We start from the raw sequence: 12,783 nt of genomic DNA on the forward strand, positions 1-12,783 counted from the left end.
TACTAAGTGGCTGCTACTTCCTTCTACCCCAGCTTACTGAGCAACGGTTATTTTAAAGCAAACAGAGATTATGTCAAGAGAGGCAATTTAATATTCTTGTCAAACTGAGGACAGAGGAATGTCATAATGGAACATAGCTTGAGTAAATACTTGTATGGTGTGTATATTTAGGATTATTGCATGACATATCTCAAAAGTGTTTTAATGTATGATAGCTTTGTAGCCTGTCCAGTCATGCCATTTGAAATAGCCTTGGTATTCTTTGTTAGTTTCCTTTTTATAACATCAGTAAGATCCTTGGAGAGATTTGGCTTTTGGAGGTAGGGTGAAAAGTAAATATGTATGCTTTTTCTCTCACATGTAAATTAAAAACAATTTTAACAAGTGAGATGAAATAGGTACTTTTTGTTTCAGGTATGTTGAAATGAATTCTTGGGTTAGATTTTGAAAAATGGCTTATTTCTTACATGTACTTATGATATACATTTATGCTAAAAAATAAATTTAAATTTGAATTATAGCAGGTTTTTTTTTGTTTGTTTATATTCACTAATAGTTAAACCTTTTTCAGGGTTACCCAAACCAAATCTAAAAGTGAAAAATTTCCTAAAGTAGCTATGGTTTCCACTATTACTTTGGAGCTTTCATCAAGCCAAATGGCAAACGTTTACTCAGACAGCTTTCTGGGTAGAGTCATATGCTTTTCATAGATGATTTCATTTAATCCTCACAACCCCGTGAGCCAGATATGTTGTTACCCCTGTTTTCCAAATGAGGAAAATGAGGCTTAGCAAAACTTTATAATTACTTTGCCCAAGGTTACATTAGTTAGGAAGTAGTAGAACTAGGATCTATTTTGAGTCTGTACTCTTTAAACTACTGAGTTTTATTGATGTAGTTGTAGTTGAATGAATGAAAATCATTTGTGATAGAAAAGACACATCCATATTTGGAAGTTACTGGTTGGAAATTAAACTTGCTCTCTATGACTCTTTTTTTAACTGAGCTTTCCATGGATTATATTTGTCCAGTAAAAGTAAAAAAGGATGAGAGCAAATTTGCTATAGATGATCTGTGTTTCTCATCCTTTTTCATTTAGCAGTTTTTCTCTATGTGTGTAAAATGTTCATAATGTATTCCACTTGAGAATTCCTAAAGCAGAAATTGTGAAGATGCAGTGTTAATCTATTGTTAGGTGGGTGGCTCTTTGAAAATTGTGTACAGATTAAGGAATAAAGGAAAAAAATAGGAAATAAAAATGATTTTACAGTTTGATTTTATAGTGTATATAGCTGGCTTTTATGTAAATTAGTTCTATAGATCTAGGCAAGTGCTGATCCAGGTTCAGTTCAGTTCAGTTGCTCAGTCGTGTCCAACTCTTTGCGACCCCATGAATCGCAGCATGCCAGGCCTCCCTGTCCATCACCAGCTCCCGAAGTTTACTCAAACTCATGTCCATTGAGTCGGTGATGCCATCCAGCCATCTCATCCTCTGTAGTCCCCTTCCCCTCCTGCCCCCAATCCCTCCCAGCATCAGAATCTTTTCCAATGAGTCAACTCTTTGCATGAGGTGGCCAAAGTACTGGAGTATCAGCTTTAGCATCAGTCCTTCGAAAGAACACCCAGGACTGGTCTCCTTTAGGATGGACTGATTGGATCTCCTTGCAGTCCAAGGGACTCTCAAGAGTCTTCTCCAACACCACAGTCCAAAAGCATCAGTTCTTCGGCGCTCAGCTTTCTTCACAGTCCAACTCTCACATCCATACATGACCACTGGAAAAACCATAGCCTTGACTAGACGGACCTTTGTTGGGAAAGTAATGTCTCAGCTTTTGAATATGCTGTCTAGGTAGTGGCCACTTAATAGTGGCTGTTGCTGATCTTGAAAGTGTGTCAGAATCATCTCAAAGGTAACATTGGTTCTTGTCTTTCTGAAAAATTTAGAAGAAAAAGTAAATAGAATATTCCTGTGCCAGTTTTTGTAAAGTCTGCCCCAACCACCTAGTAAAATTCTGAGTACGCATGTTCTTTTTAGACATAGAATGCTGTAGTTTAGAGGTAAAGGTTAGTTGAAATAAGAGCGGCTATACATGTGGAGAAGGAAATGGCAACCCACTCCAGTGTTTTTGCCTGGAGAATCCCAGGGACGGGGGAGCCTGGTGCGCTGTCGTCTCTGGGGTCGCACAGAGTCGGACACGACTGAAACAACTTAGCAGCAGCAGCAGCATACATGTGTTATTTTATGAAGTATCAAGCAGTGATTCTTAGCACCCATTGTCTTTTTCCTTTCTCATTTAGAGTTAAGTGTAGTAATGAGCTGCTTTTATTTGTGGGAGACAGTGGTTTACTTCAGGCCTTTGGGCTGGAGAAAAGGTTAATACCTTTATTTAGGGAGCACCTAAGCTGGAGAAGGCAATGGCACCCCACTCCAGTACTCTTGCCTGGAAAATTCCATGGACGGAGGAGCCTGGTGGACTGCAGTCCATGGGGTCGCGAAGAGTCAGACATGACTGAGCGACTTCGCTTTCACTTTTCACTTTCATGCATTGGAGAAGGAAATGGCAACCCACTTCAGTGTTCTTACCTGGAGAATCCCAGGGACGGGGGAGCCTGGTGGGCTGCCGTCTATGGGGGCGCACAGAGTCGGACACGACTGAAGCGACTTAGCAGCAGCAGCAAGGTACATACGCTCTTTGAAAGTAACTTGAGTAGATGGTGGCTTTAGTATAAATCCTTTAATTTGCTGATTATCGGTCATCAGTTCTTGTGCAGAAAAAGAAAATGATGAAAGGACTCAGTCTGGATTCATTCCCTGTCAGCTTTTCATGAAGAGCATTTTCAGGAAATTTGATTTGCAATTAATGTCAGGAGGCCTTTGAATTTCAGCATTTAGGAGTCAGGGGAGGGATGGAAAGAATCGAATTTCACCCTTATTCTTGGGCTTAATAATCTAGAGTCTTGTGTCACCTTTGTGGTATGATTTGTTGCATTGTATGGAGCATGCTTTGATGCCTGGATTACACTTAAATTTTGCTTGCCTTTGTTTCAGCATGCTTTTAAAATGGGTAACATTTCCAGGAGAAGTAATATCAAGCTGCTGTTTAATAGCACTTTTACTTAATGTATTTAGTGGGACTTTTAAAGAAGCTGTTTGAAAAGAGACTTTGAAGTGTTTGGGCTTGGAGAGGATGGCAGTGGGAAGAAAAAGTGCAGAGTACTGGGAACTGCCGAGAACTTATGTTGGCAAGGGACACCTAATATAAAGAGGTATGTGGTGTGACGGGAGAAAACTTTGCAGCAAGGAGAGGTAAAGAGGGTACTATAGACACAATTCTACAAACATTTCACAAATTGTCATTAGTGTAAGTATTTTGGACAAGAGAGTTTTTCAAATCACCAGTGGTGGCATGCCGTATGGTTCAGTTATCTTGTGGATATTGTATAACAGACTGATCATCGAGCAGCCAGCTACTTCTTAGTTCTGTACTGCTAGTATTTCTTTGTAGTGATTTCACAAGTTTCCTTATTTCTTTATTTCATTTTTAATTTGCTGCTCTTTTCTACAATTCATCATCTGAATGTATAATATTTATCAAGTTAATTTTGTTAAGGCACTGTAAAGGTGGTTTATCAAGAAATAACTGACTACATCCCTATCTTTTTAGTAGCTTCTTGTGTAATGAAGATGCTCTCTTGTGAGGAGCAGTAAGGAAAAAAAGTATGTTTGGGCCTAATCTGTCTCACGGGAAGAAACAAGTGCTCAATTTAACTACATGGCCTATTTATGATTTGGAAGATGGGATATTCTTAGTATACAGTCAGTCTTTTATCTGGGAAGCTAAACAAATGTAACCCAAGCCAAACCCCTTTACCTAGTATATTATAAACTTCGGGGAGGATGTTAAAAGATTAGGTTTTATTGCATGGATATTGTTGCAACCTAGGAATAATTCCTCTTCTTCCCTGCTTCCAGTATTTTAAATATCTTCCTTATAATTGACTTCATATACTGACTTCATACAGATATATTGATACTAAGAAGTTTAAATTCTAGGATTAGTAATTTAATATGTAATGAGTTCAAAAGCTATCACTAAAAGGTGATTAAGTAGTGACTTTTAAAAACATAAACAAATTATCAGGACTAATATGTGGGGTTATCCAATACCATATCCTATAGTTGTGAAATTCAGTGGAATTTCTTTGGATGCCCGAACTTTGTGACCTATAAAATGGTGATCAGCACTGTTATTAATATTAGTTTCTGTTAAAAAACAAACAAACTCATGTTTGTTTTCTGGTCATATTTGTTGCTACATTACTAGTCCTTTTATATTTTTGTAGCTCCATTTATATTGATCATTAGTGTACTTTTTCAGTTCTATAAATATGTATAATTTAAATGTATGTGAGATTAAATTTAAGCAACACAATAAATCATTTATGAAACTGTAATACTATATACCTGATATTAACAAAGTTTTACAGTACTTGTAACATCACTGTGAATTGCGTCTCAAATCATATTCCAGACTGTAATTACAAAGTAAACATTGCTTCTAATAGATCCAAAAATATATTAGCGGTTTTAAATTTATAAACTAATTTACTCTAAAAAAAAAAAAAACACACCATTACCTTCTATACTATTAATATAATATTTTCCTGAAGCATTTCAGCTTTGCTCTTTTGCCAGGTGATATTCATTATCACTAATTGTCTTCATTAACAGATATAAATGAGAAATTACAGTAATAATTGTCTTATTACAGAAATATTCAGAGTATTATGGACAGGTCAGTATACCATGCTTCTGAGTATCTAATTTTGGAGATTTCATTCACAGCAATGTGAATGGAAATCCATTAGGGGTCTATGATAAATACGGGCTTTTGCATGTTTGATAAAGCTACATTTTTAAATCATTTTCACTCTAAAAGTCTTACATGTAGTTTTTGTCTTTTTTTAAAGAATTTGGTTCAAACTAATTTGAAGTTTGCTGTGGAGTTAACATTTTGATCAGTATTGTTACTACTTATATTTCTAGAGCCAACAATTGAATTTGATCTTGGCACTGTATTTTTTATCTCATTATTTTTTCCTCTTAATAAATAAAATCTGTTTTAAGCATCATTAATATAGTTCAACTAGAATGTCACGTGCCATAATCAAAAAGTTATAGAAACTTGGTTTGAAAAACAGATTTTTTGACATATATCATCCCATACTTCACAACTAACTGAAAATTTGGTTACTATAAAATTAAACTGACCAACATGAGCGCTCCCATTTCAGTGATTTTGAAATTTATCGTCATATGCCAGAAAATAAAATGAGATGCCACCAGTTCTTCATTGATACTATGACATTTCTCCACTGTCTCAAATTGAAAGAAAGTGAAAGTGAAGTCACTCAGTCATGTCCAACTCTTGGTGACCCCATGGACTGTAGCCTACCAGGCTCCTCTGTCCATAGGATTTTCCAGGCAAGAGTACTGGAGTGCGTTGCCGTTTCCTTTTCCAGGAGATCTTCCTGGCCTAGGGATTGAACCCAGGTCTCCTGCATTGTAGGCAGAGGCTTTACCGTCTGAACTACCAGGGAAGTCCTTCTCAAGTTGGCCAGGGTGAATATATCAAGGTGGTCAGGGAAAATTTGTTGCTAAGGATCTATGGAATTACCCTGGTATTTTTATATACGATTTCATTTTTTAAAATTGTTGGTTAGGACTTGCTGTATTGATTTCGTGACTGCAAATGGGTTGCAACCTGCAGTTTGGAAAACTCTGGTTGTAAAAAGATCATGGTGAGAGAGAGAGTGGCTCCTAGGTAAATTCAGAATGGTAGCAAGCCCTAGGTCCCATAGGGCTTAGTAAGCCACAGTAAAGATTATAGAACTTACTAAAGTGTGATTAAAAGTCTTGAGGATTAAAAACCTGATTTTCATATGATCACTCTGGCTGCTGAGTGGAGAGTGGATTAAAGGGCTGATGCCAGGTTAGAGGTGGGCCCACAGGCCAAATCCAACCACCACCTGTCTCTGTAAAGCCTGTGAGCAAAGAATGGTTTTTACATACATTTCAAATGGTCAGGAATAAGTCAAAAGAAGAATATATTTCATAATGTGAAGATAATATGAAATTTAAACTTGGGTGTCCATAAATGAATTTTTATTAGAACATATTGAAGCTCATTGTGTACATATGGTTTATGGTCACTTTTGTGCAGCAAGAACAGGGTTGAGTATTTACATCGGGGATAGTATGGCCCACAAAGCCTAAATATTTACCATATGGCCCTTTAGAGAAAAAGTTTGTTGACCCCGGTAGTAGAGTTTAGGTAGCCACATCAGTGAAGAGGTAGGTGCAGAGTCCAGGAGAGAGATGGTGGTGTCCTGGACTGAAGGTAGCAGTGCATGTGCATGGGTACAAGTAGATAAGTATGGGAAACATTTTGGAGACAGGACCGAGAAGTTTTGCTGTTGAGTTTGTTTACTGGTGGAATTGATTGAAAGTTTCTTTTTCCTTCACTGAATAAAGACAGCCATCTAGCCAAAAAAGTAAATGGATCATGTTGCATTTCCTGCTGTATGTGATATTCGAAAAGATGTATGTAACTTTCAAAAGCAACTTTAGCGTAAAATGAAAAACATTTCTACGTTTGCCTGACCCATAAGACATTTTTACTTGTAATCCTTCTCTATAACTAGCTTCTTGCTATGTATTTAAAATTTACTAACCTCTTTTCACATATACACCCATTATAAATATTAAGACTGTTTTGGGCTTTCTGAATACAGTACATTGTTTTAAATGGCTTGCAAATTTAAACTTAAGTAGAATGCTTAGGAACCACTCTAGGTCTCTTATTGGTTCTGTGACTATTGTTTGTGGTTGTTTTTTTGCGTGAGTGTGTCAGCTGTGGCAGGGTGGAAATTTTAATAAAATTTTTATTATGAATTTTATTTATATTTTCCTTGTATAGCCCCCTAACTGTAATGGAAATAGTCTTTGAAACCATAAAGCCGTAGATTCTGAATTTGCAATACAAATTACTTTTTAAACAGTAATTCAAACTTTTAAATGTGTAGCAGTTGTTTTTGATCATTTGTTATACATGAAATTTATAAAATTTTGTAAGAATTATATTTATATAGTTCTTTATGCCTTTCTGTCTCTTAACAGTATTGCTGACTAAATAATTTGAAGACCCTTTTGATTCAAATCACATAGAAATTTTAGATAAAATATAACAAACGTCCATTTAAATGAATAACTGAGCTTTCAAGAAAGTAAGGAAAATTCAAGCATAAAGAAAAGACTGAAAAACAGAGGAGTGTGTAAGCAGACATTTGACTGCTCTGTGGGTGGGAGCAAGAGTTAATGGTCTGCACGTTGTTGGGATTAGACTTTTAATGCCCATGTGGAAGTAAGTTACAAAGCCTTGAGTTTGTACAAAGTGGAGAGTTGGAACAGCATGCAAGCATGAAACCAGGATCCATAAAGGACTATATACTTCTAGCAAAGGGGTAGATGAGGAAAAGAACCCATCCATCAGCAAAGGGAGACTACAAAGAAGCTTTTAAATACGATTTCCCTAAAGATTTGTAACTGTGTTCCTGCCTCTTGTTGGCTTGGAATTTAAATTAATATTAACTTCTTGATCTGGGAAAACCTAAACTGAGAAATTAATATAAAAAAAGATTCGTGGTGTAGCAGAACCTCTGAGTTATTTGGAAGACGTGAACACATACATCCTTGGTGGGGCAAGCTTTCAAACTAGGCTGTCTAGGTTCCCAAAGTTAAACCACATGAAGTTGAGTTTGCAGTACCCAATTGAAAATTTCATTATCACAGATGACACAATGAATAGGGTTAAATCCATTAGGCCCTCAGATAATTATTGTGTTTTGTTGTTATTTAAGCACTAAGTCATGTCTGAGTCTTCTGCAACCCATGGACTGTAGCTGCCAGGCTCCTCTGTCCATGAGATTTTCCAGGCAAGAATACTGGAATAGGTTGCCATTTCCTTCTCCAGGGGATCTTCTCGACTGAAAGATTGAACCCATGTCTCTTGTATTGGCAGGGGATTTCTTTATCACTGAGCCACGAGGGAAGCCCAGTTGTCATACAGAGACCATAAAATAAGTGTTTAAATGACAAAAAGCTTAAAATAATGAAAACATAAAGTAGATCAAAAGATTCGGAAAGGAATCCAATAAAGCTTAGAGAAATAAAAAATATAGTCAGTAAAAAAAATAATGAATGGAGAAATCAGCAGAAACAGTTAAAGGAGGAATAAATGACTTGAAGAGAAATGTGAAGAATTTATCCTGAAGCAGAAAAGAGAGGAAGAAAGAAGAAAAATATACCTTTAGAGACACAGAATTTGGAATAGGATGATCTAACATAATACCTAAAGGAGTTCCAATAGGAGAAAGAATAATATGGAAATGAAGCAATATTTTAAGAACAAATGGCTGAAATATTGCATATTAATGAAGGGCAGAGTCAGATTCAGAAATGAGTCCCAAGGATAAAGAAAAAAAATGTTCCTCACCTAGGCACATCATGAAATCAAAGAAAATAGAGCCAGAGTTTTTATGGGTAGCATTCTCCTACAACTAAGACACTGAAATAAATTCACCTGAAATAAGGTTTTAAAGTTATTTTCTAGGATTAGTGATAAATTTTCACTGATCTATCTGCATGTTCACTATTGGTTCAACTTGTGATTCAGAACTTCACTTTGCAAAGTGATAAGTTTTAAGTTTTTGCCATGGAGCGTTAGTATTTAAATATAAATTAATAGTGCTTTGAGGAAATAATTTCTTTTTCTGACTGGTTTTCTTGAGGGAACTAAGGAATACACCAAGAAAACTACCATTCAACACCTTCCAAAAATGAGGACTTAAAAGTCACTGGTTAAAAATAATAGTGTAATTTGAAATGTTAACCAAAAAAAAAAAAAAAATCTGTTACTTTTCTTTGTTATTCACTCAGTCCAGTTTTAGAATTTCTCTTTCTGTATCATGAAATCATTCATTTCTTTTTCCTTCTGGTTTCCACTCTGATTGTTCTCTTCCTGTTTCTTATTCATAGACTGACAAGGAACAGCTATATTTGCAAGTCACTTTAAATGGTTTATTCATCTTATGTTTAAAAAGCAAGATGAAATAAAGCAAAACCCACTTAGCTTTTTTTCTCCATTTAATTAGCATTTCTCTTTTGATTTTTTCCCCTTTTACTTACTGCACCAGCTGGTTAGCAGACAAGTATAGTGGGCCCTCTGTGAAAATGATTACTCCATAATTATTCTCATTTTCCCCCATTCATTAGCTGTTTTGATGTGGGGTAGAGTGAGGCAGAAGCTAATCTGCATAATCCTGACAGGTCAGATTTCATTTCGAAATAGTCTGACATTGGCCTCTACGAGCATTAATCATAGTCCTGCTTTAGAGTTCTGTGAGCTGAATATCCCATCATGTAACCTAAACAGCTTCATTAATGAGGTGTGTGTGTGTGTGTGTGTGTGTGTGTGTGTGTGTTGGTAGAGTGGGGAGGAGACTAGTAATTTCGGGCATCTCTCCCTCTTAATGTGCATATATACATTCACTGCTTTTCCAAAGTAAACCTCTTCATAACAGCCTCCATTTATTACTAGATCTTGTTTTTAACCATTTAACAATTAAATGTGTGTATGTATTTGAGATATAAAACTTAAATCCTTTCTATCTTATTTTTCTAGCACTCAGTCTGTACTTTTAGACATTCTTTATTATTATAAATATCTTCTAAAAGTTTTTCTCCTTATCATCAATCAGTTTTGCATTTTAAACAACTTATATTTTAAACTGTACATTTAAAATTTTTCTATTTTTTCTGTTTGTTGCTGATGTACATATCATTTTTTAATCAGGGTATAAGTTTTCAGCAAGGAAATGTTCACATTTTCTTTGCATAGTTCCATATACAAAAATGAGTTTAGGTTTTTTAATCTTTTAAATCATCAAGCTAAGTTTTCTTTATAGTTGTTCTTATTTAATGTGTCATGGATATTAAATTATGTTTGTGTATTGTTATTTAGGTGACTATTATATGGTTAAAAAGATTTTGGAGGAAAACAGTTCAGGTGACTTGAACATAAATTGCGTAGATGTGCTTGGGAGAAATGCTGTTACCATAACTATTGAAAACGAAAACTTGGATATACTGCAGCTTCTTTTGGACTACGGTTGTCAGGTACAAGGCTAGATAATTTTATCCAGTAGCTTTTAAGTACTGTTAGATATGCCATGTTCTGTCCTTTCTCTCTAGTTTTCTTCCTCTCTTCCTTCCTTTCTTTTTTTCCTTCTTGCTTTCTGTTTTTCTTTTCTCTTTCACCTTTTGTTTTGAGCTACTAAAAATTTAAAAACAAACCAAAAAAAGCCTTTTTAAAAAATATAATATTTTGACTTGATTTTTTCCCCCAATTATCACTCCTCCTCATCTTATATGTTTTAAAACATCCAACAGAGGTAAATTATTATGACTTATTAAAGATGACTTTGTTTTTATTACTTATTACTATTTATCTTATATATCTAAAAATAGTAGAAGTATTCTGGAAGTATCAGAGGAACAGGTATTTCTGTGGCCCATATAACTTACAAGCATAAGAACAAAGTACTTCTCACATACAAAGCAATTTTCAATTTGACTTTGATTTTCTCCTAAGTTTAATTAAATTTTTCTTTTTGTCTGAAATTTAGTGTTTACTTATAACTAAATGTGAATGAGATTTTTTAAATTGGAAAATATTGACCTTTCTTGCTTGTCTTCATAGAAGTTCAGGTAAAAAAGTAGGCATGTGTATCTTGAAAGAATTTAGTTCAGAGATGTGAAGGAATTTAATGTTATTTTCCTTCCTTTTTGTTTTGCTTATCATGGGACTTTGCATTTGAATTCTGGCTCTTTTTTTTCCTTTCAAATAGTTTGAGCATTTGCTATGTTGTTGCTTTAAATTAATGAGCCTTTTTAAAGAGTGATATCAGGAAATACTCATAGATTAAAAAAAGGTTAGTTCTATATACATTTCTATTATAAATATTATATATATATATGTATTACAACGTGTGGTATCCTCTCTGTATATACATGTTTAAGTAGAAAAAAATTGCTTTTCCAGAAATTTCATTTATCCAGAATACCACCAAGAACCAGAAAATAAGTAAAAAATACCCCTGATCAGCCAGATTAGATGTGATGAGGTTTCCCATTTATGAACTTTATCTGGAATCTTCTCTCAACTCTATTTTTTCTCATTTTAGATTACACTTTTAACAAACTTACTTAGTTTTCTAATCCATAGAGAATTATGGGAGCAACAGAAGAGGCATGAGGCTACAGTGGAACAAAGTTAGGCACAGTACCTCTGACTCTATTTAAGGAGATCAACAGCCTAACATACCTGATAATCTCTAAGGGAACTGTGTGTTCGAGTGGTAATTAATGTTTATAACAATAGCCCAGAGTCAGTAAGGGAAAATTAAGTTACGTTCAGTATATATTGCTTGAGAAGAAAGAGGAATATATATAGTACTTCTGAAAGCAGAAAAATTCTGTCAAAATTGTTTAAATTTTAAAGTTAAATACTTAAAAGCATAAGCTTCAGTTACCTAGAAAATAAGGTTACAAGGGAAGTCTCTGATGATTCCATATACAAGAGGTATTATGGTACAATAATCATTTTCTTTTTATATATGTCTGTATATAAAATTTCTGTAATTTACATGGTTCTTTCAGATACCTGAACATATTTGAATGTCATAGCCAGCCTATATAGATGTTATATTTTATAGAGCAGAAAACTGAGGCTCATAGACTGTAATGTATTGCCCAAAGTTCTAAAATAAATAAGAGCTCAGATTTGAACCAATTCTTCTGTCCGCAAATCCCATGCTCTTTCTAGTTCACCGTGTCCTGTCCTGGGTTACCTGTGTCTTATTTCTCAGTCAACAAATGTCCAAAACCTTTGGTTGGGTGTCTTTGTGGAAATGAATAAGTAAAACATGAGTTCTGTACAAAAGTATGTTAAAATGAATTGAACAATGAATTTTAAATCAATTAATAGAAAAGTATATTTCCTACGTGCTGAGTGGTAATGATAATTGATCCTTGTATATTGCTTAGGGGTTATAAAGTGCTCTCATGTATTTTATCTTGTGTCATACTAGTGACTCTCAACTGGACAATTTTGTCCCTCAGGGACATTTGGCAATATCTGGGAACATTTTGGTTTTGCAGTTAAGGGGTGGGTTTGTACCTGGCCTCTGGTGGGTAGAAGGTAGCGATGCTGTTAATGATCCTATGGTGAACAGGACAGCCCCCACAACAAAGATTGATCTGGTCCAAAATGTCAGTAGTGCCACTATTGAGAAGCCCTGTTTTATTCTTAAACTTTAGTGGTTTACCATAAGTGTTTTGGAAACATAGGAAAGAGATCACTGTGGATTGGCACTATCAAGAAAGCTTTCATGGAAGTGTCAATTGAGCTCAAGCCTTGAGATATTAATAATTGCAAATATAGTCACTTCTTAATCCCTACAAAAGCCCTATGAGTTAGGTACTACTATTATCCCTGTTTTATAGAGGAGGAAACCGAGGTACAGAAAGCTTCAGTAACATGCCCAAACTTATTCCATAAATGCCAGATCTGGAATTTGAACTCAGGTTCTGACTGCCAGAGTCCATGCTTTTACACTATTACTTAAAACAACTGTAAAAAATATGTATTTAATAGATAGGAG

General features: G+C 35.0%; 1 protein-coding gene across 22 annotated transcripts in view; it reads left to right on the forward strand.

The window, feature by feature from the left end:
* TRPC1 (transient receptor potential cation channel subfamily C member 1) overlaps window positions 1-12,783 on the forward strand; it is a 61,951-nt gene that overhangs the window by 2,196 nt on the left and 46,972 nt on the right. For 13 of the 22 annotated variants that reach the window (XR_015157089.1, XR_015157097.1, XR_015157105.1 and 10 more), the window contains one exon: window positions 10,083-10,237. The exons of the other annotated variants lie outside the window; for them this stretch is intronic. Coding sequence is in view for 8 of the 13 variants with exons in the window: in XM_086382540.1 (XP_086238666.1) it covers window positions 10,083-10,237 (155 nt within the window). In the remaining 5 variants the exon portion in view is untranslated. Of the gene's footprint in view, window positions 1-10,082; window positions 10,238-12,783 lie in introns of those variants that run through there. 22 annotated transcript variants of the gene reach the window in all.

The sequence above is a fragment of the Bos grunniens genome, chromosome 1 (genome assembly GCF_055505025.1).
Source record: "Bos grunniens cultivar Pamir isolate PY7600 chromosome 1, Bosgru_T2T1.0, whole genome shotgun sequence".
In the NCBI taxonomy this organism is placed as follows: Eukaryota; Metazoa; Chordata; class Mammalia; order Artiodactyla; family Bovidae; genus Bos; species Bos grunniens.